General features: G+C 41.4%; 3 protein-coding genes across 3 annotated transcripts in view; 1 reads left to right on the top strand and 2 right to left on the bottom strand.

Moving 5' to 3' along the window:
• Nucleotides 1–27,034, top strand: part of LOC134222325 (uncharacterized) — a 101,947-nt gene that overhangs the window by 26,836 nt on the left and 48,077 nt on the right. The gene's annotated exons all lie outside the window — the stretch shown is intronic.
• On the bottom strand, nt 1,111–1,995 carry LOC134220482 (protein obstructor-E-like). Its single transcript, XM_062699543.1, has 2 exons — nt 1,410–1,995; nt 1,111–1,347 (listed from the first exon to the last, which is right to left on the bottom strand). Exons 1-2 carry the CDS (start codon nt 1,959–1,961, stop codon nt 1,177–1,179), a joined length of 723 nt encoding a protein of 240 aa, XP_062555527.1. The 5' UTR covers nt 1,962–1,995; the 3' UTR covers nt 1,111–1,176.
• Nucleotides 2,432–3,366, bottom strand: LOC134220483 (peritrophin-1-like). The gene is made up of 2 exons (XM_062699544.1): nt 2,760–3,366; nt 2,432–2,706 (listed from the first exon to the last, which is right to left on the bottom strand). The coding sequence occupies exons 1-2, from the start codon at nt 3,234–3,236 to the stop codon at nt 2,533–2,535; spliced, it is 651 nt and encodes a 216-aa protein (XP_062555528.1). The 5' UTR covers nt 3,237–3,366; the 3' UTR covers nt 2,432–2,532.

The raw sequence follows: 27,034 nt of genomic DNA, 5'->3' as shown, positions 1-27,034 counted from the left end.
CATGACAGATATTAAACAGTGGTGCGCCGATGCAAAATTCAGGAGGAATCGAATTCAACAGAAGTTAAATTAATTGGCTTCGAGATTTGGTTTCAGGAGCTGTAGACAGAGGATTAAATTTGATTTCATTTTAAATTGTTTTTTGTTTTGTTGGATTTTGTTCAGTTTGATTTTGTTATGTTTGAAATTTAAATTTTATTGTAATGTGTACATTAGAGTGATTCAAATTTTGACTTTTTCGCTCCTCTATGCTTAAACGATAACATTTACTGTTTTGTTAATCCTCCAAAATTTTTAGCTCGGTCGCAACGCGGAACAGTCTTTTAATCAAGTGGCGATTTCTTTAGTAATTTTCATACAAACTTCAAACTGCGCGTGCTCAGTCTAGTTACATCCAAATAAGCTAAACATTTAGGAGGATTAATAAAACAGCAAATGTCATCGTTTAAGCATAGAGGAGCGAGAAAATCAAAATTTGAATCACTCCAGTGTACATACTGAAATGGATTTGAATAGCAGAATTACTTAAAACGTGGTTGATTTTTATTTTATCCAATCACTTATGATATTTTGAAAAAAAGGGGAGAAGGGGATTGGAAAATGTGAAATTTTGGTCTATGTGGTTTGTGGACAGGCCCTTATAAGATGCTCTTGGCCACTGATCAGGTGGCAGTGGCTCTATGAGGAAATAATATTTTTCAAAAATCACCCACCACGCGAAAGTATAGGCTCTCCTCTTTCATATAGTGGGTGAACTAAAATGTTCTATCGGGGGATCGAGAACAATTTTTATTTTTTTTTCACTATTTTTGGTACAAACTCCATAGAGTTCTTAAATGATAGCCGATTTAACCTCCCCACAAATGTATGGAAAAATGACCCCCGATAGAACATTTTAAAAATGCACATGTGGGTGTTTTAGAGATACTGATTTTTTTTTTGAAAATAAGCATCTTCGGACAAAGACACCGTATTCGCCGTACGCCAGATATTGAAATGTCACGTATGCAATGGGATCAAACATTAACTGCCACCAGTGTTGTCTATGAGCAGAGGTATTGAGCTGTGAAAGCCAATATCCTGGGCCTGGCCCATAATAAAAGGTGCAGCTTATGAGTATAAAAAATCAACAAGCATTTATTAACTACAAACTAAATTGAAAGCCTATTAACAGTACTAACAGGAATCACCTAACTCGCACGTCTTCAGATCCTTGTTGAACACTTTGAAAAAACCGCAGCTCTGTTCCCGGGAATATCCATCCCTACAATAGATGAACTTTCTGCAGGACTCGGGATGTGGTAGGAAATCAATTCCCACACTTGGGCATCCGAATTTGTCGCTTTGCTTTAAATCGAAAGAAAGCAAAGTTGATTAATTACCACGATGCGTTATTTTTTCTCACATACCTTGCAATTAGCGATCGAAGAACTATCACATTCAGTAGTTTTTTCATTCCAATACAAATTGGCCGGGCATGAAAGCGGTATTTCCTTTCCATGATAGCAAAGAATGTACGAGCTGCAATCATTATGCACCGGTAGATATAATGGATCTTCGTTATCCTCCGATGGGCACTTTCTAGGTTCGGTAGTCGGTTCTGTTGTTTCTGGCTGTTGCGTTAGTTCTGTTGATCCGGTCGATCCGGTTGATTCCGTTGCTTCCGTTGTTTCAATTGGTTCATCTGTTTCGAATCCGGGCGGCAGGGGAACTCCTTGACAATCCACATTATTCGCAAAATCGCAGTCTTGAGTAACGGGGTTGAAGAGCATGTTTGCGGGGCAGTAGCCTCCCTCGCTAAGCATTCCACCCTCGCAAACGAAAAACTCATTGCAAACGTTCGGGCTAGCAATTTTACTGTCGTCCGGAAGTTGCAGGCAGACAGTGGGATCAAAACTCTGACACGAGCAATAAGCAATCGCACATGCCACAATCAGCGCTTGTATTGTCAAGCAACGCATGATGTTCGCTATATCGACTGGTCAACAGTCCGAATGTGCGCTAGGAACTGCTTGTTTTTGTGGAAAGTGGTCGTTTAAATTGGGATTGCATCGAATGTAGTTTGTTATCAGAAAGTATCATTGATAAACTGACGACTGCACCTTTCGGGGCACATCTGATAATTTTACTATTTTGATAAAATGTTGAACAGTGAACTGCCTTGTAGTTGACTTTCGTCAGAATGCGCTCTCTATTGATAATGATTTTTGGTACATTTCAATAAAACAGCACATAATAAACTTGCACTGCTGGTCTACAGTCAACGGCCGGCTTCAAAGAGGGTACTTAAGACCTCTTTTGGGGTTCCAAATCTCAAGGCATATGGACTAGGGAACTTTTCGGACAACGGAAGCTTTGCGTTACATGGGTTCCCATGGCCAAATTTCAGTATAATGAGCTTCTCTTGAATAAACATTCTGGGCTGTAATGACAGCCTCATTGATTTCAGGTGGTGGTAATGGGTCCATGCTCTGGTATTTGGTACAGCTGTAGTCCAAAAAGTGTAATGTTTCGATACATGCATGCTTCATTCTAACACTGTGTACCATAAACACAAGCCTTCTTATCTTTATCAAATACTTTAAGAAAAGAACACCTCTGCAAACGTGCAAAACCATCTCGGCAATAAATAAATTTTCCACAGCTTTCTGGGTGAGGAAGAAATTCAATACCAACCGCCGGACAGTCGTGTGTGTCTCCATTGATCTAGAACGTTATTTGCTTGATTACTTTCATGATAATAAAATCAAGTATGTTACCTTGCATTTCACATTTTCGGGTTTATCACATGTCGTGGTTTCAGCATTCCAGTACTGTCCAGCATAACATGACATAGATATTTCTCTTCCATGAAAACACAATATATAAAAAGGACTGCAGTCATCTACCACAGGCAGGAACAATGGATCCTCTGGATCTTCCTTAGGGCATCTTCCAGCTTTATCTATTTCAGGAGAATCCATCCACGGCGGCAGCGGTATATCACGACAGTTCACATTTACCGGAAGATCACATGCTTGGGTGTCGGGATTGAAGAGCAATCCTCGTGGGCAGCTAACTTCCTCACTAAGTGACCCGCCCCCACAGTAGGAAAACTTATCGCACTGATGTGGACTAGATATCAGTATTCCGTCTTCCAGCTCCATGCATGACAATGAGCTGAAATGTTGACTGATCGGGTCGAGCGCCACTGTGTCTAACCGAAATAGTACTATCAAGGTCGCAAGTTTAGCCATGGTGAAATTGAAATTGCTAGTTCTTATAGATGATGTTTCTGACACTCTGTTCGTATCGTACTTTCTACGATACTATTTATAAGTTTGAGTTTGCTTATCGTAAAAAAAAATGCGAGTGGCAGATGTCACATTCTTGGGATTCCTTACATTCCTTTGTTGTCGTGGTCACCGATATAGACGAATTGGTATCTTGGAATAACGACGCACATTCCTTCATTCTTTCATGTCCCATTCTGATTGAAAACCTGAAAATGGCGTATATGTCTTTAATATTAGCAATCTGAATGCCAAAGGGGATTAGGCTCTGTGGATCTCATTCGCCGGTTGACTTAAAATCCTATAATAAACGTTTGCACCGGATGTATTAGTTATGGTGGTTCAGGAATCTTCTTACGATGCTGCAAGTTCCAAGAACCACTGTCGTTTGGATGCTATGGAGGTTTTGAGATAGTTCCAGCTCTCCTAAGGATCTCAGAAGAGATTTCGGGACGATTCCGGTTGCTGAGATAACAACCGGAATTATACGCACGTCCTCCAGGTGACACATCTGCTTCAACTCCTCCGCCAAGTCGTGGTACTTCGTTATCTTGTTGGAGAATGTTGTTTGGACATTATGGTCTAGCGGTACAGCAATGTCGATGAGGGTTACCCGCTTCATCCTTTTGTCGTAGACCACAATATCGGGCCGATTGGCACGAATGAGGACATCCGTTATGATCTCGCGATCCCAGTACAGCTTCACGAAACTATTTTCCAGGACCGGGACAGGCACATATTTGTAGTAGGCGACAAACTGGTTAACCAAGTTGTGCTTTAAAGCAAGCTGTTGGTGCACAATCTTGGCTACTTCGTTATGACGACCGAGATAGGCTGAATCAGCTAAGGCTGAACACCCGGACACGATATGTTCGATCGTCTCTCCTACTGAATTGGACTTCCTGCAGCGGTCCTCCACGTTTTCGTGCAATATATAGTGCCGATAGTTCTTCGTCGCAATTACCCGGTCCTGGATGGCTACCATGAATCCTTCTGTTTCCGAGAAGAGTTCACCCCGCACCAGCCACGTATTCGACGCCGCTTTGTCGATATATTCTAGCTCCAGTTGATGGGGGTGCGTCCCATGTAACTCCTTCTGCTTCCACGATGCGATCATCTCGTCGACAGATTTGATGGCGCAATTCAGCTGATAGTCCTCCTGCGCCAGATGCAGGGCACTGAATCCGTGGTCAGCTTCACACACAGCGCGATAGATTTCGTGGCGGTTCTGGCTTTCCACGAAGTATCTTCGCAACTGCTGGATCTGGGAAACACATAGTGTTTGTATATCGGTGACGCCTCTTCCTCCTACTGTACGTGGCAGGGTGACTCTCTCAATGGACGGTTTTGGATGGCGCATGCGATGCTTAGTGAACGCCACTCGTACTGCTCGTTCTAACGCCTCCAAGTCAGTCTTGGTCCACTTCACCACCCCGAAACTGTATGTCAACAAGGGCACAGCAAACGTGTTTATCGCCTTCACCACATGCCGGCCGACAAGAGGCTCTTCAAAATACCGTTGACACGATGCAAGAACTTTTCCTGCAGCTCTTTCTTGATCGTCGTATGGCGAATTCCTTTCAGTTGCAGGAAACCTAGGAACTTGTACGTTTCGCCTTCAACCATGTTTCGAATCTCCTCCTGTTCGTTGACGCGGAAACTGTCGGCATCCACCAGGTGACCCCGGTGTAGATGTATGGATCGACATTTATCGATACCAAACTCCATCCGGATGTCGTTGCTGAATACCGTTACAAGCCGCAGAAATTGGTGCAGCTTCTCCACAGATTCCGCAAACAGCTTCAAGTCGTCCATAAAGAAGGTGTGGGTAATGTTTGTACTCCTTTCCTTTTTTACTTACTTATGGATCCTGTACACCTCCGGGGGTGCAAAGGGCCGACTTGAAAGATCTCCATCCTGTACTCCTTTCCCCACCCTTCAAATGATAGCCATAGTTGTGTTGGTTGAGTGCTCTGCTAAGAGGGTTCATGGCAAGGCAAAACCATAGAGGACTAAAGGTATCGCCTTGGAATATGCCCCTCCTGATGCTGAGAGTCCTGGACCGTAACACCTTTTCTCTGTCGGTAATGTGTAGGGATGTGCTCCACATCCCCATAGCGTGCTGCATTAGCCTGATGACGTTACCGTCTATCTTATACAACTGCAGTACCTTAAGAAGGTACGAGTGAGGTACTGAGTCGTATGCCTTTTTATAGTCGATATACGCCATGCTCAGGTTTCTTTGCTTGTGGGTGGCCTGCCCAACAACGACTGCATCAATGATGACCTGATCCTTGCAGCCTCGTGTGTTACATCGACAACCTTTTTGTTCCTCGGTCATCAGGTTGTTGACGTCGCAATGGTTCTGCACCCTCCTCGCTATTACCGATGACAGCACTTTGTACAGACTCGAAAGGCACGTTATTGGTCTGTACTTGGCTGGGTTCAAATAGTTCCGATCCTTCGGCAGAAGATAAGTGACACCACTAGTGATGAATTCCGGTAGCTGCTCGGGGTTATCTAGTACCGTGTTGAAGCATTCCGCCATCCGCCCGTGGACCGTTGTGAGTTTTTTATACCAGAAATTATGCACAAAATCGGGTCCTGGTGCAGCCCAATTCCTGGTATACCGAGAAGCCTCACGTATGTCTTGGGCGGTCACGTTGATAGCGGTCATGTCTCCAATTCCACCACAATATTGCTCTTCTTCTGCCATCCACACCCCATCGCCGTTGTGTATGACGGGGTTCTCCCATAGATTGGACCAAAACTGCGTGACTTCTCCAATCTCGGGAAGGCTCCCGGAAGGCCCTCGCCAAAGTCAGCTTTGTCGTTTCGGATGTGGTTGTAGAACTCCCTTTCGTTGATGTTGAACATTCGATTTTGCTCCTTCCTCTTCGAACATTCTCCATAACGTCGCAGTCGTTTAGCAAGAGCACTCAACCGCTGTACATGGGTGTCGAGGATCTCAGTTATGTTCGCCTCGGTGAGATCACGGAGTTCTGTGGGTTTCACAATTTCAGCAACATTCCGAACTAGCCTGGTTGATCGATTTCCCTGCTTGTACTGTGTTAATCGACCAACCTTTGACCGCAGTGTGGCGATGCGGGTCTCCAGACGTCGCATCCACGCGGGTTTTCGTGCTTTGGGGCGTGCGCATCCATCACTCTCACCTTGTGGGCGCGTTCGCAATCCCAACGTTCTTACAACAGCCACTGCAGCCGAATACACGATAAATTGCAGCTCCTCAAGGTTCTCCACGGTTTCCAAGTACTGTGGCAAAATATCCTGGTTAAGGATGCTTACTGTACTCGTCAACCGATAGGAGTACTGCAACTTGGGTATCCGGTGTCGGGACATGGGGTCTGTCCCACGGAACTGTGTAACTGCTGTGCCCATATGATTAGCTAGTTCGTCCTTCAATTGCTGTCGTTGCAATTCCACTGTTGGTCCTGGAGCGGCGGGTGCAATCGAATCGCGACGGTTACTTGCGATTGATGCATCCAACCCAACAGAACTCCTTCTCGACGTATCGCTCGATCTTGCCTCCTCCTCTCCTAATTCCCTCTGCACTTCCCGCTTGATGTACTCTACGTCTTCTGGAGTCAGCATATTATGTGACATAATAGCTCTCTGGCGTGTGTACAACTTGTTCTGGTCAAGCTGGGGTGCAAACCGAGGGAACCTCTCATTGAACATCTCCAGCATCGCCGGTCTGCCGGACATATCCGTCTCCATCCTGGTGCAAACGTAGTAGCAACGGATCACGTACTGATTCATCTCCCTTGTCCACATGATCCGTTGCCGTCGGCGGCCCGCTAACGTGAGTGATTGACGTCGATCAACCACAGCAACATCAGCAGGTGCAGCATTGCCTTGGTGATTTCTTCTGCTGCCGTTTCTGTTTTGCCTTGTCGGCACGGGCTGAGCCCGATGACTAGAGGGTCGCTGTTGCACCTCTCCTTCCTCTAGCCGCTGGCCGCTCGCTCTGTCCCCGTTCCAGGACCAGCTCCAGTAGGGGCTCCCTCCTCGGGCAATCGCATGGGTGGTATTGTTCTTGAGCGTAACTCCATATTTGGGTGTGCTTTCATTCCCGGAAGCTACGGGTTCTGTAAAGTTATTTAATTCTTTACAGTGCTAAATAGCTAGGTTCAAGCGCCAGTGCTCGCCCGAGGGTGGTTTTTCATTGGTGCTTAGGAATTGGGCCTTCAGCTCCCACCTACTCGAAATGGTGGTTTTTCATGGACGCCCAGGGTATTTCACCTGAGCTCCCACCTACATTATTATTATTATTATTATTATCTTTATTAATGAGGTTTTCGGCCCTGGGTCGGTTCACCTCGCACATATCAATAGTTTTGTGCGAAATGGACTTTATGTTCGGCCAATTTTCCTAATCTCGGTTCTGGTGTTGGATGCATTTTCGGCTCATGAAATGTTGGTGCATTATTCACCCTAAATCGTTTGTTGCCGCAATGTAAGCAATTATAAAGTAATGCTTCAAGTGAAAATCGTCAGCCAAATTTTGGCAACGAGTGTACTGATATTGTTCAAAAAAGTTCTGGTTAATTGTGTCACTATATTAATGAAAATAGTGAATTTAACATAAAATCTAAAATAGTGTGATTGTTATCCGTTCATCTAATGTGCAAAAATAGGTAAGTCCATTCCAAAAACTACTTTATTGGGATAAAGAAAAATCTCTTGCACTGCCTGCCTACTTCAATGGTTGCTAACAAACCTAGTCAAAGCAATTTTTCACGCAGGTTTATTGCGTTTATCAGTTAAAGAAGTGCATGAATCTTGCGTAATATAAACAATGTCGGCTTGGTACACTTTTTCAAAGAAGCATTGATAAATATCTCTTCACAAAACGATGTACTATTGCTGAATTATTGATTAATTTGCATGATGAACCAACGTTGCATCCAGGCCTAACATTACATACCGTTACCCTAGTTCGATTAAGAAATAATTTTCTATATATATAAAAATCAATCTATGTATGTATGTTCGCTAACTACTTCTGAACCACTTGGCCGAATTCAACCAAATTTGGTACACACGTTCTCTATCCTCAGGGGAAGTTGACAAAGGGGGTGGGAGGGTCATTTAGAAAAGGGGGAGGGGTTTTGTTTAGAAAACGAACAATTATGTGTAACTTGCATCTCCTAGGACCGATTTCAATCAAATTTTGTACACATATTCAATATAAGGAGACAACCATATGAGAGTGTAATCTTTGAAAGGGGAGGGGTCTGGAGGGAGGGTATGGTTCAGAAAACGGGTAATTCAGAGTAAATTCTGAACCCCTGCACCGATTTCAACCAAATTTGATACAAACATTCTCTACCCTAAACAAAAGATAACAAAGCGGGTGGGGCGGTCATTGTAAAAAAGGGAGGGTATGGGGAGGGGTTGTCTTTATAAAACGAGCAATTCAGTGTAACTCCCAACCCCAGTACCCATATCAACCAAATTTTGTACACATATTCACTAAGAGTAGTCGATCATATGGAAGTGTAATTTGGGAAAGAGGGAGGGGCTGGGGGAGGGTATTGTTCAGAAAACAAGCAATTCAGTGTATCTTTTGAACCCCTGGACCGATTTCATCCAAATTTGGTACACACATTCTCTATCCTAAGGAGAAAATAACAAAGGGTGGTATGATCATTGGGAAAAAGGGAGGGTAAGGGGGAAGGGTTGTATTTAGAAAAAGAGCAATTCAGTGTAACACCTAACTCCCAGGACCGATTTCAACCAAAATTGGTGTACACATTTTCTATCCCAAGGAGAAGATAACAAAGGAGGTGGGAGGGTCATTGGGGAAAAAGGGAAGTTATGGGGAAGGGGTTGTCTTTAAAAAAATGAGCAATTCAGTGTAACTCCCAGGATAAATTACAACCAGATTTGGTACACTTATTCTCTATTTTTGGAAGATGTTTATTGAAAAGGTAGAAGGGCCAAACAAATATATAAAAATAGATTGATACAAAGGAACAATTCTATGAGCGGTAGATCTACCTCTGTGGGTTTTGTGCTACAGCATTGGACATTTTAATTGAATAATTTACTTTTCAGTCCCTAGCAAAGCCGAATACATATAGCTATTAGCTATCTATATATCTCGGATACTTATTCAACGTATGTGACGTATGTGATTTTGTAAACAAAATTTAAACGTTGATTTCTGCAATCTGATAGCACTCCCACGCAAACCATCGCCACATACAGGTAGGGGAGGTTTCGGCTACATGTTCGTTGTGTTGGTTTGCGTAGGAGTGCCATCATATTTGACAAATCGACGTATGCATCTTTGTTTACAAAATCACATACGTCCTTTGAATAAGTACCGAGATATATAAAACTCAATGTTTGTATGTTTGTGTGTATGCTCCAGCCTAACTTCTGAACCCATTATTGTATTGTTTAGTTATCGATCAATTTAACCATTTATCGAAATTATGGTTGCCCAGTGACAAGCAATGATTAATGTGTTTCCTTCTGGATGGTGAATGTGATCCCTTCTTTAAAAATAGACGTTTGCCCGGAATAAGGCATCGGTGGATGTTTTTCCTTCTTTAGAAATAAACGTTTGCCCGGAATATGGCGATTATGGGTTTGCTCCCTTCTTCAAAACCAGTCAATGTTTTCAAATGAAATCTGCCTTCTTCTGATCAAATGATGAAGTATCGATAAGAAAACGCAATTATCCTGTTGACCAATTGGTTTATTCATTTTCCGATTGTGAAAAAAAAACTGCGAATCAAACTGGCAATTCCGAGCAAGGCCGGGTACATAAAGCTTATTAAATAAAAACTGTCTTGTTTGCTACGATACTTTTTTTTAAATTATTTTTAATGCATCTTGCTGCTGGCAGTGAAATTTTTCCTCTGGTGAGAATTACAATGTTTTAAAACTTCTTCTACTTCTTCTTATTGGCATTACACCCCCCTGGGACATTGTCGCCTCGCAGTGTTCATTCAGCACTTCCACAGTTATTAACTGAGAGGCTTCTAAACCAAATTACCATTTTTGCATTCGTATATCATAAGGCTAACACGATAATACTTTTATGCTCAGGGAAGTTGAGACAATTTTCAATCCGAAAATTGCTTAGACCGGCACCGGGAATCGAACCCAGCCACCCTCTAAGGGTACAAGGAGCTTATCGTTGCAAAAGAAGATTGCAACGATTTGTGTCTAAAATTGAAATTTTCTATTGGACATTTATTGCAATGACTGAATATTAGAAATTCATTGGTACTATACCAGGGAGGCAACATCAGAATCATTTTCAAAATATTATCTGTCCATATTGGCACAGCATACAACATGGCTGGTCTAAAAATTTGTTTGTTGAACCAACGATTAAGGATGTACTAAGGATGTATTAAGGATGTACATACTTGTGAAAATTGGTCCTTTAGACAAATTTATGAATTTTTGTTAATGAGTAGATTTTTTTACATTTGTGATTTTTTGGAATTAATTTTTGATCTAGCAGAAGTCCTAAGTACGTAGCTTCGCTAGACCAATTAATTGGAACTTCATTCATAGTGACAAAATGGCTGCTAGAAGGCTTCAAATAAGAAGCTCGAGGCTTATGAGGGAAATTTATAAACTGAATTTTAGAAGAATTCGGCGAAATTTTCCATCTTTGCAAATAAATGAGCATGAGCATGAGCAGGATAACCGTACAATTCGTAGTTGCTACTCCGTGATTGATTAGAACTTGCGAAATTGCACAGGGAACCAATTGAATGGAGCTTGGGTTTAGCTATCATTCTCAATGTGCAAATTTCGGAAATTCAATGCATTTTTTACTAAGTCAATTACGGCGCCGGCCACGTCCTTACTGTCATCAAGGGAAGGAAGGATTATTAGTTCAACTCTCGTTGCTACTAGAGACCGAGTATACCTCTGCATCTCCACGATAGTCTTAGGATAGGATATTGTGTTAGTATGAAGGGATATATTATCTGGATTCACTTTGGTAAGTGATGCGATCTATGGGATAGGAATATATGAATGAGAATTAGAAGTACTAGAGTAAATGAGAAAGTATTAAAGTGAATTCTAATGGGATTCATTTTTTACAATTAGAATTTGAATGCTATTGGATTCTAATACCACGCACACGTCTACCACACCATCGCTACCCGCATATCAACCTCACACATTCTTACTTGTATGAGGCCTGCTCGAGCATAGCGACCGTATATAGCATTTGTATGCTGGTATAAATGAATACCAATCTATTTTGACATTTTATTTACTGCTACTAAGTAACAGGCAGCTTTTTATAACAATTCTATATTTAGAATCATACTTGCTAGCAATGAGAATTTGATTTGCAAAGAGATTGAGTTATATGATTAACGAAATTATCTAATAGGAAATTGGAAAGGGCCAGGGATCAAACCCTTAATCTCCTGATTATGAGGCAGAAGCAGTGACACAAAGCCACCAAGCACCCTTTTTCCATCTTTGCAAATAAATGGAATTAAACTCAAAGGTACTGCCCAATCGGGTTGTACGCAAAGATGACGTGAGACTTCGTAGGTATACGAAATAGATAGCATTTGTCATCATAGTTTGTGTAGCTTTATTACCATTGAGCATACTGCTCGGAGGACAACTGAATCAAAAGGCCTAATAGCAGCTCCCAACTGGATGGTCTTTGAGTCTCCAGCCGTGGAAAAGAGATCAACACAACTCGTCGTTATTAAAGCCACTCTTCTGGCTTTCAGTAGAAGACATCAGAATTCCAGAAGACACCACAAAATAAAGGAAAAATAAGCAGAATCGGAAACACTAAAGCAGCTTCAAGAAATTTTCCGCTAAGGTGGCGTCTTCATCGGTTTGGCTGTTGTCGGCAGAAAAAGTAATTTTTTGGCAATATTCTTTGGTTTTGTTTGTGTTACTCATTGGAAATTGTAGAGGTGAGCCAGTCTAGTGCTGCAGGCCTCTTTTAAAGAATAAAATAGTCATTGGAAATGAAATCTTTTTTTCGTTCCACCATTTTATACAAAAGAAGGTTGATCGGATCTCCAGTTAGCCTTGCGTGCAAAGGCGTAGGATTGCCAATCCGGAGATGGCGAGTTCGATTCTCGGTCACGTCAGTTGAGTTGAAGTTGAAAAGCAGGCCAAGTTCCAGTTGGAACGTAGTGCCATAGAAGAAGAAGAAGAAAAAGAAGAAGAAGGTTGATCCGTGATTAAGTGCAACACTTCCCTTTTGGCAGTACAATTACTAGCTAGGGTAGCAGGGACTTTGTCCAAGGGCTTGACGACCCCTCCCCATGGCCACTGCGAGTTAGACCGGGACCATCGTCCCTAACCCCTAATCCCAAGGCGTCAAGCGACACGTGCCGAGGGGATGCATGGCCAGAGGGGTGAAATAATAAGCTAGGCCTTTAACAGAGCCTGTGGGGTACCTGGGCACCCTCCACAGTAATTGTCCCTTACCGCGTCATGCTGGGCTCTGGCGTGGTGGACCTCTTTTCCCGAGCAACTCGTGGGACCAAAATGGAAAACAAAGACAATTCTTCAATTAGTGGTATTAGTGTAGGCGACAACCCCTTCGCAAGAGGTGGGTTGTTTAGGTCTCCGCCTAGGAGCCCAGAGGCAATAGTTGGCAGCTCAGTGCGCAGCGCCAGCGTGGGTCACTCAACCTTCCTCTCGGCTAAAAAAACGCCGGTAGGGGTTATTGACGGCCTATGGCTTGTGGAGGCGATGAACCGCAAACGCGATGGGCTTTCGGCCTTCGAGATGACGACGGAACAGCTGGACGCCATAATCGACTTTGCGTCATCGAAGCATAATATCAGCAAGGACCTCAAGAGGAGCTTGCAGAAACTCCGAAAGCCAAGCTGGAGAGGGCGGTCGGGACGGCCAAGTGTAAACCCGTGAAATCGGTGGAGTCGAGGTCTACCCAGACTGAGGCCCAAGGATTCGCGGACTCGGGCAAGGTCGCATCGACCGAGGGCGTGCCAGCGAAGACGGTGGTACCAAAGTCTACCCAGACTGAGGCTCAAGTATTTGCGGATATGTCGGGGGTGACTGCTCCAACGGAGCAGACACAAAAACGAGGGAGACAGTCTCCAGGGGATGAGCTCCCTGGGGGCCGCTCCAAAACGCGGAGGGTTACTACCCCGAACAAGGGTAGTGGGGCTGGGAAGCTGAACCCCGGCTGAACCCCAGGTACCTCCAAAACCGGGGGAGGAAGGACCTGGAAAGGTCCGTCCACTCAGGAAAGACGGTGGTAAGGGGTTACGGCAGGCTGAAAGTTCTCAGCCGCACCAGACCAGGGAAATAGAGGGGGATGACGCCTCCTGGACCCTGGTCAAGAACAATAGGAAACCGAAGACGTCAAGGGCCGAAAAGAAGGCCCAGGTGAATGAGGGTAGCAAGAAGTCTAGGGTAGGCGCCAATCGCTCCAGTGGCGATGCCCTAGTCATCACGGCGGATGAGGCTAAGTACTCGGACGTTTTGAAGGCGATGAGGAGTGACGTCAAGCTCGGTGAACTCGGCGCCGACGTACGTCGAATAAGACGTACCCGGATGGGCGAGATGATCCTCGAGCTGAAGCGGGCGTCTCGCAAAAGGACGCCGCCTACAAGAAGTTGGCGGAGGAAGTTCTAGGCGAGACGGTCAAGGTGAGGTCACTCACTACGGAGGTGAATCTAAGGGTTAAAGACCTGGACGAGATCACCGAAGTCGAAGAGCTCGTCACGGCACTGCGGCGACAGTGTGAAGTGGAGACGCCCACCGCAGCCGTTCGGCTACGGAAAGGTCCGGCAAGGACGCAGGTAGCATTGGTTCGGCTATCTGCAGCGGACGCTGCGGATTGGAGGGACATAAGGCACAATGCTGCATGAACCCTCCCAATTGTTTGATTTGTTCCAGCAAAGCTGTGAACAGCAAGCACCCCATGGGGGGTTGGATGTGCCCGGCGTTTAAGCGTGCTGCAAAATCACAGCGCAGGTAACGCAGCTGGCTTGCTCGGCTTCGCCCGAGTGTTTGGTGTGCGCAGGTTTAGAGGAAACGGCGGAACACGTGTCGATCGTGGTCTGGACACTACCCCGGACAACCTAGTTCGGAGGATGTGTAAAGATGAAGTTGGCTGGAACGCCGTTTTATCGGCTATCGCCCAAATCGTCTCGGAGCTACACAGAAAGTGGCACGTGGACTCAAGGATGGCTAGTTCAGGCGCAAATAAGAGGTGGTCCAAGGGATCGAAGTCGGCTTCATGGGTGACCGGTGGTCATGCTTTGTGGTCGAACTCGATCCTTTTATCGAACAAGTGGCCGCGCGAAGAACAACATGGTATCGTCGCTTTCGCGGCGTCGGTCAACCGGGCGGGTTCCGAGCCCGATGACGAAAAGGGGTTCTCGTCAAGGCTGGGGCAGGCGTAAGCACCGCGTCGGCAAGTCCCTCTGTGTGCTGGCGAATAGGCCCTATCGCAGAAAGGTCACCCCAACACGCGGCATCATCATTCTTGATACCAGTCGTGCAGAGGGAAGAAGGCGCGAAGTCGACCCTTCCCACCTTCCGAGGACATAGGGCGTGGTAAGGCCACCTGGAAAGCCGGCAACGCGCTGGCACGATACCATGGTGTTCTTTTAAAAAAGCGAGTTACGATGTTCGGTGCTGCAAGGACACGCAGCTAACCTCGAGGGTGCCTTGCGCACTGGCCCTCCTTTGAAGCATTACTTTCTGGTTGTACCGAAGGGACTATGGGCTTGGCTGCAATGGAAACGGTTTAGCCGGTCGGGGATGTAGTCATGCCTTCCTCGGTGATCCCTAACCCCGCACTTCCTGGTCAATCCAGGATGTCTGTTGAGCAGATTCCCCCTCCATTGCTAAGGAAGAAAAAAAGTAAAAAGTACAATTACTAGCGCGCGTTGGAGGGAATTGACGCAATAAGTTTGTTCGAGAAAATGGCGTCAGCAGCAGTCCAATGGAGTTTTCTCCCAAGATTTTGATTGTGTTTTCTTGCTGTTAGGGATTCAAAAGTTGCATTTTTGGAAATATATCGGTTCAGACGCCATTTTTGTAATCAACCCTTTCTTCACATAAAATGGTAGATCGTTTAGGTTGAATGAACCACACCAATGACCACCATCGATGCAATGGTTTTTCGTTGAAACTGCTCCCAGCGCCTTCATGCTGCTATATACGCTCCGCTGCGTGAAATCTTGTTCGATCGTTTTCTGTGGAATCAAAATGGCACGCGCGCGCCGGAAAGTAGCATTCTTGTATTCAATAAAGCAAGCCCATTAGCCCCGCCTCTTTGTGATCTGTTATGTGTGTAAATATGAAGTGCACGACGGGGGCGGTGCTTATGGGATTACTTCAATGGTTACAAAAAAGCTGCTTTAAAGCGCGCACGAGCCATTTTGATCGGGATTCCCCAGAGAGCGGACCGCTCTTTCAAAACGTAGAAGAGACTGACAAATTCTAGGCATTCAGTGAAGTTTTCTCGCAAGATTTTGATTTTGGTTATGAGCTGTTAGTGATTCAAAATGCGTATTGTTGATAAGAGTAGCAAAAGAAATTTGACCCAAGACGAAATTTCTTCATAGTACAAAACTTAATCGCGTAGCGTCTGTCGATCTGAGCGACGGTCGCCGGTGATAGTTGCTGTAGAGATTTTCCACTTAAGGTCACTCCTGTCGGAATCCAAGTTTCAAAGTGCTCGCGTTTTCGAGGGCACACCACTCGATACGGAAGCAACGCACAACTGTCATTTTTAATATTTCACGCATGTTACGACACAGCAAAGCTAAATCAACAAAAATGACAAATTGTGCGACGCCTTCGTATCGAGTGGTGTGCTCACGAAAACGCGAGCACTTTGAAACTTGGATTCCGTCAGGAGTGACCTTAAGTGGCGTATTCATTGGTTTAGCTGTTGTCGGCAGAAAGTGAAATTTTCTGGCAAGACTCTTTGGTTTTGTTTCTGTTAGTCATTGGAAAGCTATATATGTAGACAAAGCATCAGAAGGAATAAATTTTGGCTGTTACGCCCTGTTCACGCCAAACGTAAACCATTTTTGATCACACTGGAATCCCGACATAGCCCATAGTGCAATGTGTAATCCATCATTATTACCTCTCAGGATGAGGCATCGAATCTATAGGACACCGGCCACAACGAGACAATAGTTTTGTGAGTTTATTACTTCTCCACTGTATTCATTATTCACACCAATCATATATAAATATATGAGGCAGAATAGTTAGATGCCTACTTCTAGCCAATCGTCTGCAGAGACATTGTGTCCCTCTCCCCATCAACCTTTCCTCGCAAGCAACAGTCCTGATAGCAGTAGAAACAACAGCAGTACTATAGTTGACCGCCGGCCAGTACGGTCCTTTCGCATAGGCGAACCTCGCGCCGCGCGCGCTCGCTCGTCTCTAGTACCTTTAACCCATGGATCGGTATGGGTAAAGGTGCAGAATTGTGTACATTTATAAATATCGTCAGATGTGTAAATAAATTGTAAATGTGTAAATAGAATTCAAGAACTGTTTCCTTAAATTTGCTTATTCCTGGCCATGAGTACGACCACACCATTTCGGCTAAATTTTTCACGACTTTTCAATAAATATTTATTACGTGTTCTCAGTAATATTTTTATATGACTTTTTGGACTACCAAATAACACAAAGTTTGCATACATTGCGGTTTATAGGTTTTGCCTTAGAAGGGGGGGGGGGGTGTTACGCACTCACTCATGAGATGATCCTCAACCAGTGTGGCAGTTCCGAAGAGTAACTTTTGGAATGGTCGTATCGGGAGGGATAAATGACGGAAATTCACTTCATCTAAATGGTAATCCTTTAATAGAAAGAAACATCCATAAATTACGCAACGATGAGCTAGGTGGGGTTGCGAAATGTATGACGATTCATAGATTTTTTAGAGGATTCATACAAAAAGTATAAGATAGGGGGAGGGGTGATGAAATGTTCAAACTTTCCGTTCATTCAAATTTTTAAATTCAAATTTCAATTCAAATCATTCTTTAAAAAATTCCTTTGTTCAAGCCACGCGAAACCTGGTATATTTTTGCCTCTGTAGTTTTTTTTGTATATAATAAATGTCGAGGAGCAGCATCACCTTAGAGCTACAACCATGGCATATTTTATTAACTGCGAGCCATCCAATCGAACAATAAGCTGTCCATCCGTCCAGCAAGGCACCCGACTAGATATAAACAACTCTCGTCTATCCTGAATTCTGGTAGCTGATTGATTTGGCGAGAGACCATCTGTTACCTGTGAGAACTATGGAGAGATGTACATTTAAATTTGCAGTGGTGGATATGATGGCGAGATAACGAGATGCTGATAAGAGCGTGCTCACATTCTCACTATTCCCTCCTCGTGTTCATTTCGACAGTTGCAATAATCGGTCTGATAATTTCTATATCGTTACTCTAGCCAGTTAATTACTATACAGCAACGCGAACACAGGCACGCCGGTACTAGCCACCGTTCGGCTAAATTTGTTAATATGTTTATGATGTGTAGTCTATAAGAAATATGATGTTAGCGTTAAGATAAACAAAATGTATAGCTCCGGAATATTTCGTTTAAGTTAAATAAAGTAGTGTTGTTATTTTGTAATCGCGAGTGTGAAGTGTGTAAATCGATCTGGAAAGGAAGAATTGTGCCCATGGGAAAAATAGTTGTACCGCGAAGCACCCCTGTTTCCGAATGAGTGTTAAGGAACCACCCACCTGGACATCTTAGGAGATATTAGCCTGGTTACAAGACAATAAAAAAAACAAAGTTTTTGCGTGGGAAAGTGTATATTTCTAGGACCCCCTCCCCCTTTCAGAGCTACGTAATCTTCAAACATTCTATAATATACTTTCAATAAACATCAATTAAATGTTATTTACATACTCTTATTTTTTAATATATACTCTGGGGGGGCTCCTTAGCCGTGCGGTAAGACGCGTGGCTACAAAGCAAGACCATGCTGAAGGTGGCTGGGTTCGATTCCCGGCGCCGGTCTAGACTTACCCCACTGGTGGGGTAAGAGTGCGTTTTTCACATGTCTTGCAATAAGGGTTCTACTAAAATGAATTACAATAATTTCAATATTTTTTTTCCACTGGGTAACATATAGGAAGAGATTACCAATCGTCGACATTGATATGATATACAGAAGCTTGCGTCGTAATGGCTACATGACTCACTGAAAACTAAGTGCGTGTACCCGGGTACCCAACAATATAACAGTGGGCCTGTATATTTATATGAGTGTTTGATTATATGAATCTTTGCGTAATGTCACTGGGACAAAGGGTGCTCTAGTGCATGTATGTATTTTTGGAGGTTTGTGTGTTTTAGAGGCCACCGGGTGGCCACCTGGAAGATCCGGAACATCCGTAAAAATGGTTAATTCGTGGATTCCATCGTAAAGCGACGGGATTTTTTTAGAACCATTTTCTGCTGAACCCTGAGTAGGGAATTGATGAGCATGGAATCGATGCTTTGACCCACATGTGGACCATTCTGTCCACTGGGTGTTCCCGTGGAAGATCTGGAACATCCGTAAAAATGGTCAATTCGAATATTCCATCGTAAAGTGACGGGATTTTTTTAGAACCATTTTCTGCTGAACCCTGAGTATGGAATCGATGTTTTGACCCACGTGGTTCGGCAAAAATTGGTTGTATAAAAATGACGTCGCTTCAGTTTGCAAATTGACCATCTTTACGGGAATTCCGGATTTTCTAGGGGACCTCCCAAAGGGCACAATGGTCCGTTTGTGGGTCAAAGCATTAATTTCATGCTCAGGGTTTGGCAATAAATGGTTTAAAATCATTTACTAATTGACCAATTCTACGAATGTTGCGGATCTTCCAAGGGACTAGAGATGTCGTTAAATCTAGATTAATCGATTAATAACTAATCGATTACTCTCGATTCTTGACGATTATTGAATCGATTCATCGTTGAGTAGTAATCGATTCAAAATTAATCGATTACCTCAACGATGAATCGATTAATCGAAGTAATCGACATCTAAGCGTTGTCGTAAAAACCCTATTAATCGATTAGTTACTAATCGATTACTCTCCATTCTTGTCGATTATTGAATCGATTAATCGTTGGGAAGTAATCGATTCAAAATTAATCGATTATCACAACGATTAATCGAAGAAATCGATTAATTTGCGACATCTCTACAAGGGACCACCCGGTGGACAGAATGGTCCGCATGTGGCTCAAAGCATCAATTCCATACTCAGGGTTCGGCAGAAAATGGTTCTAAAAAATCCCGTCGCTTTACGATGGAATTTACGAATTGACCATTTTCACGGATGATCCGGATTTCCCAGGGGACCACTCAGTGGACACAACCGTCCGTATGTGGGTCAAAGCATCGATTCAATGCTCAGGGTTCGGCAGAAAATTATTCTGAAAAAAATCCCGTCGCTTCACGATGTAATTTACGAATTGACCATTTTACCGATGTTTAGGATCTTCCAGGGTACCACCTAGTGGACACAATGGTCCGTATGTAGATCAAAGTATCGATTCCATGCTCAGGATTCGGCAGAAAATTATTCTTAAAAAATCCCGTCGCATACGATGGAATTTACGAATTGACCGTTTTTGAGCGATTCCAAGCAACAGCATCAAAATTTAAGAAAATTTTTAATTCATGATTTTCTATTGAGTTGAAACTTTGCACAGTTTTTCAATTTCATCTAAATCGTCATTTTTCGATATCAAATCTTCATATTGAGTCACGACTAACTTTTCAAAAGGGTGTATGTGAAAATGGTTCAAAAATATTTAAAAAGCTGCACAGCAAAAACGGAATGTTCGATTGTTATGATTTTTTCAGCAAAGTTAGACAACTAAATGGTGATTCTTAAGAAAATGTGCACAGTAAAAAAATTTTTTTGCCTTTAAAAATATCATTTTGTCACAAAAACTCAAATATCTCAAAACCCTATCTTTTTCGAACGTATTTTTTAGGGAAAACGGTCCATTATATAGCTATCTACCATAAAAATTTGGTGATGGTAAACTAATAAGCAAAAAGTTATGACATTTCAAACATTTCACAATTTTCACATATAGTAAACAAAAAAATTTCCGTGTATTTTTTTTCAAGAATCGCAGATTTGATGCTGATTTTATTGTTAAGGGCCTTGCGTGAGTTAAACAAGTTGTTTGTATGATATTCCATATTTATGTATTCATCGATATTATGTATATTATATGTATAAATATTATATGTATAAATAAATAAAATGAATTAATATTATCCTAAGTATTAAATTAAATGTGGCAGTTACACAATGTTGTTATAGAAACTCTAAGAGTTTTGAGTTTGAATTTTGGTATGGGTTATGATATCATGAAAACAGTTTATTAATACTTATTTTTATTTATTTTTATTCAATTTTTTAAAATATCGAACACTTTTGAATTATTATCAGCACAGTTTGAGTATAGTTTTGCTTTAATTTTATTTTCCGACAATGGAATGAAACAGTGAAATTTTTGGGTTCCTTGGATCGTTTTCGCGTTATTAAATTGCTCGCTGAGCTCTGAAGCCTTTATTTCGTACTCTTCAGTAGTAGTAAAACAAAATGATAATTTGGTTAAATCTTTTTCTTTTCTACGATTTGCCCAATCAAAAAGTTCTTTCGCAGTTTTAATTGGATGCTCACGTTCTTTGGCTAAACTTGTTCTTGTGGCCATGCGCTTTATTGTTCCTCCAATAGCATCACAAGGACCTTTGCCATGTGATGTAGCAAAAAAATGCCATTCTGCATCAATTCCGTACATTGATTTAAATTGACATAGGCTCGAAAAATTCTTACGATTTTTGTACTGCGACGCTGCTCCATCAGACATGAACGCGTAAAAAGTTAATCATTTTTTCAATGAACAAGTTTACGGATACTGAATCGTGTCTTAAATCTTCGGAAATTATAATAAAACTTAAGTGTTCAATTTGCGTACTTCCATTAAAATAAATAACGAATGGATGAATTGTAGCTTGTTGTACGTTCCAGTGATGGGACTGCACTTCATCTTGCAATACAAAGCTGTAATTTTCAGAAAATCACAAATGACTAAAATTCACCATTTTGTAATGTATTTTCGTATTTTTAAAAAGCTGGATTGTTCTGTTTTAATGAAATCGTGAGGGATTAAACTTTCTAATTTCAAGCAAAAATATGACACAAACTCATCTACAGGTTTTACAATAGTTTCTATGTCACACCTATCCGTGGTCACCCATTGCTCAAATGATAACTGATCAATATATTTTTCTTCAAACTGAGCGAATAAAGTATTTTCCAATGATGAAGAATCTGGACAATCCGAACAAGATCGTAGATAGCAATTTGATGTTGTATTTTCACACAAAAGACTACCAGTTAGCATTTTAATATCATTTGTTAAATTGATTATTTTCAAACTATGTAAAATAAGATTAATATTCTCATGGGTTGTGCACACACACACACACATTATGTGTTCCTGAATTGGAAAGAAGCTTACATTGCCTTGGCCGAAGGCTTGCAAATGAGGAAAAACCTATTTTAATATTATCGTGAATTTCCTTGAAGCGTGTGTACGCTTCTTTAGAAGTCGTCATCATTAATCGTTTTTGGAATGCTTGACGCTTTCCATCTTTTTTTACTGATACATAATCTTTTTGACCAGGCATAGCTCGACTTACTTCATCATCTTCAAAATATTGAACTACTATTTCTTTTGTCTCATCTGTTAATGCAGTACTAGACCTAGTATTTTTGGTTGAAAGACAGTTATTCTTCAATTGTTTTGTCTCTTTTACTGTATTTCTATTGGTTTTGAACTCATCAATGGCATCCTGAATAGACCACGAACTTGGCAGCATCGACAAAATCAATAATTTTTCTTTCCTTGTCGTGGCTGCATTCGAGAACCTTTCCTTCATATTTATAATTACCTCATCGTAGTCTGTATTTTCCACATCATCAGGTCCTAATTTGAAGAGGTTTCTTCGTACAGCTTCGTTTATTTCACGGTATTTTTCTCCGGGTAATAAACGTAGTCCATCTTACTCCATTTAATCGGAGTCACTTTTATCCCAGCTATGCCCTCGTTAAAGCGTTCGATGTTGACCTTTTGGATACACTCATCTTCCGATTGATTTGTTGAAACAGATTTCGCTGATACGGTGGCAAGGCTCTCAGCACTTAATACTTCTGGTAATTCCTCAGTTGTTGTCGATACATCTGGCAATTCCTCAGTTGCTGTCGTTTTCGAACTTCCTGCGCTCTGCTCAACCGATGATATACAGATTGCTCTTTTGTCAACGTTTAGACGGCAGGACGTGCAAATGCGTAAATTTGTATTCAATGTGGACATTGGAGCATAACCAGTCGCTCTCAGTTTATCTATGGTGCTTACGGTGAGATTTCGTAACTTTTTTTTTTTTTTTTATTGACTTTATTAAGGAGACTTTCAGCCCGAGGCTGGTTCGTCTCCGGCGAGATTTCGTAACTCTTTTGAACACTTTTTTCCATCAAACGGCCTACAACAGTTGAGAAAGCGGCTACTCATGTTGTTCGTAATATTTCAATAAACAAAATCACTTTTAAGTTTTTACTGACTAGTTTGGTGTCATTTGCTTGACTGAAGAAAAAAATTACTATAAGATCTTTTACAACCTTAGTAGTAGTAATTTTTTTGCTTTTTCGTGAGCATTGTCATGGTATGTACCTATCATGCATTTGTTGTTGTTGAAGATACCCGTTTCCTCCCGATCATAAAGTCTATTCTCTAAGAGGTATATTTTTTGCAGGTAAACTATAGACGTACACGTGTATATAAATCTTTGATTTTGCAGCTTTTGTCTTAAAAATAACATTTCTGATATGTTTCTATCAACGTTATTATCAACAGGTTTCAACACTATTAAAAGAATTTTTCGCCAGTCACGTGCAATGAAAATTATGACACTATCAATACTTTTGATCACAACACTGGATCGTGTCTAAGTTTCTTATAGATGCTATGAATAATTAAATCAAAATATCATGAAAACAACTTGTTTAAATCACGTCCCTTAACAATAAAATCTGCATCAAACTGCAATTCTCGAAATAACTTACACAGAAAAAATTTTTTTTACTAAATGTGAAAATTGTGAAATGTTTGAAATGTCATAACTTTTTGTTTATTAGTTTACCATCACCAAATTTTATGGTAGATAGCTAATATAATGGACCGTTTTCCTAAAAAATTACGTTCGAAAAAAGATAGGGTTTTGAGATATTTGAGTTTTGTGACAAAATTATATTTTTAAAGGCAAAAAATGTTTTTTACTGTGCACATTTTCTTAAGAATCACCATTTAGTTGTCTAACTTTGCTGAAAAAATCATAACAATCGAACATTCCGTTTTTGCTGTGCAGCTTTTTAAATATTTTTGAACCATTTTCACATACACCCTTTTGAAAAGTTAGTCGTGACTCAATATGAAGATTTGATATCGAAAAATGACGATTTAGATGAAATTGAAAAACTGTGCAGAGTTTCAAATATTTTCGAAATGGTCGCTCAGGATCGACTGACATGCCCCCGTGGAATGCCTCTTTTACGGATGTTCCGGATCTTCGAGGGGACCACCCAGTGGCTTCTGTATACACACACTTCTCTGAAACCACACCTACACACATGCGCATACATAGACACAGCGATACACACCAACAAACACACATACAAACACCCACAGACACATAAATGCCCATTGTAAGATGGTTGGGTACCCGGGTACCCCGTCACCCATCTGCGGTGGGAAAAAACGTCACTCACATAAGGGTTAATCTTTTGAAATTAATACCAATGACAAATTTTCATAAGGCGTTTTAATAAAATTCTTACGTCCATTTGCCTCAGTGTAACTCAGTGCAGAAACAGACCTTTTTCATGCCAACGAATTCAGCAGACGGTGACTAATTTGTCTATTTCAAACCCACAACGGAGGAGCCTTCCCTTACCAACTCCCCCTATTCCACCCACCCCTACAACCAACAAGAGGAGTGGACAGTCGTCAACTACAATGTTTCCGTGAAACAGAATCTGTCGTCTAGTCAAAACAATGCTAATGATCAGACCAATTACTTCTATGTAAACAGGTCGGGCGGACCGAATTTTAGCTCCGGGAATCAACAACAGTTTCTTCCTTCCCATTTCAGCTCGTGGGACGATTTCTCCGAACCAACGCGCTGCATCCTGGGGGTAATTGAAATTCCTGCAGTTGTCGTTATCAAGTCTTACCAGATTATTGGCTAAAATAAAAATGTAAAAATTACAATTATAAGAAAAAAATCATCGAAATATCATAATTTTCCATTAAAACCACTGATTAATCCACCTAGCGATGTTAGTGCCTTTCTCGGGCGATTTTGAAGGCACATGAATTGTATTTGAGAGAAGTCCAAAAAAACAATGTTAGATGAATACACTCATTATTCATATTTATTTATACTCATTTCAAGAACCCTTGTCAAACACAACAAATCGGATGAGCATAAGTGCCAAGCATTGTTTTTCTATACCCGTTTTTCAATTACTATTTTAGCCATAACTTCTGATCCTATAGTCCGATTCGACCGAATTTTCGAAAGAAAACGATGAGATAAGATTCCCCGTCGAATGTGAGCAAATCGGTTAAGGGTAAACACTGGAAAAGTGCGCGAGTCTTTTTTATGAAATGTTTGCTTAATAAATGTAGTTTGGTCAGAACTTACGATTTCATGGTCCGATTCAGCTAATTTTCAATAGGAAACAATGAGACAGGATTCCCTGTCGAATGCAATTTGTTCCGAGGAAATCGCTGAGGGGGGAACGGCGTGAAAATATACTTATAAAAAGAGAAAATAATCGGATCATTTAATAGGATTTTGCTTAGCATAATCCCCGCTAAGCGTGCCATTGGGGAATCTAGAACGCACTCCCACTGCACTGTAAGTGTGGTAGTATTTTGCGAAAAGAGTGGAATTATTAATTTCTCGTGCTAAAACCCTTTTTCATGAATATAAGTGAGGAAAAATCTGCGGATAAGAATAACAAGAATCTCAACAAGCAAAGAACATGAATAAAATGTAATTTTAATTATTTCCATCAATATGATTGGCCATATTGTCATAATCCAAATCCAATGCCAAATCCAATCAATTCACAGTTCTTTTGGATCGAAATTGACTACACGTAGCCTTACACCTCGGAAATCTTGTCCATTGATTTTGTTCTCATGTGCTTCCAAAAAGGCGCAATTTCGTCGTGGAAAGTAAAACAAATCCTGGCGAAATTTGCAGACAAGCTCCTGATTTGTAAACTAGCCTGATCTGTAAAGTACGTGAGGACCGAAATCCAACAAATTATCCCTCGTTGAAACTACCTTAGATTCGATTTTGTTCAGTTGATTTATAATTTATAATTGATTACAGTCCGACTGGGGTGTTTATTGATTTATTTTGACTTTTTCAGTCTGATATATTCAAACGAGTTTATATTCGCATTGCCCGACGTTTTGGTCCGTTTATTGGGTCTTTCTCAAGGGAAAAGCTGTCTGCCGTTCTTCATACACTTAACAACTATAAAAATATATGCTAGGATTAGAGCTTCTGGTATTTGAACACATAATTTGATTGTCATTAACATTTTTAACATTAAATGGGACACAGTTTAACAGACTGAAAAAGCCAAAATATATCAATAATTTATAATTATTTTTAATTATACGATAATAATCGTCGTTTTTTCACAGTGGATGATTTCGAAATATTCAGAATTATTCGGAAAGGTTTTGAATGATTCATGTTTCGAAAAGAATCAAACGACTGAAAAATATATGGTAAAGCAGATTTGAAAAAGAAGAATTACCTACTTCGCAAGAAAAATCGAAAATGAACATAATCTGGAAATTAGAATGTCTGTCCCAGCGGTAAATTTTAATGCCTTCGGAATTAGCCAAAAACCCAACTTAAATCACCGAGTAGTGATACTGCCTTTCTCGCATTTAGCCCAAAACCAACCTTATATGGTGCTAATATGGTTCGATGTACCATTTTCTTTATAACTTTTAAACGCAACGGCCGATCGTTATCAAATTCAATAGTGATCAACTAGGCTTTGCCCCCTGTCGAATGAAACTTGTTGCGAGAAAATCGGTTGATGATTACTATATAAAAAGTTGTCTAATGTTTTTCTTAGCTTTTGTGCACACACATACACACACATACACACATACATACGCACGGACAGACAGACATTTGCTCAGCTCGTCAAGCTGAGTCGATTGGTATATAACACTATGGGTCTCCTAGGCTTTTATAAAAAGTTCGTTTTCGTAGGGAAATGATAGCCTTTCGGTACAACTTTGTTGTACGAGAAAGGCAAAAACATTGAAATGAAACTTTTTGAAAAAATATCTTTTTGCCACCTGTTGTCATTAACTTACCTATTTGGTTTTAGATTCTTGTCTAAAATATTGAATTTGTTTGAATAATGTTTTGGAGCTCTTTGGAAAAATCAATGAAAAAACGGGACAAATTGAGGTTTTTGTAGATTACGAAAAGTCTAAAAAACGGGACTGTCCCGGAAAATTAGTTTGATACTCATTATTATAAGATTATAAGAGGAATGCTGGTTTGAGACAAAAGAGGTGAAGAAGTTGTCCTTTAATTAAAAAAAACTTTACAAGGGCCTCAGGAATCC

Source organism: Armigeres subalbatus, chromosome 3 (genome assembly GCF_024139115.2).
Source record: "Armigeres subalbatus isolate Guangzhou_Male chromosome 3, GZ_Asu_2, whole genome shotgun sequence".
Taxonomy (NCBI): domain Eukaryota; kingdom Metazoa; phylum Arthropoda; class Insecta; order Diptera; family Culicidae; genus Armigeres; species Armigeres subalbatus.
The sequence above is the reverse complement of the archived record's forward strand: the minus strand, read 5'-3'. Positions and strand labels throughout refer to the sequence as shown.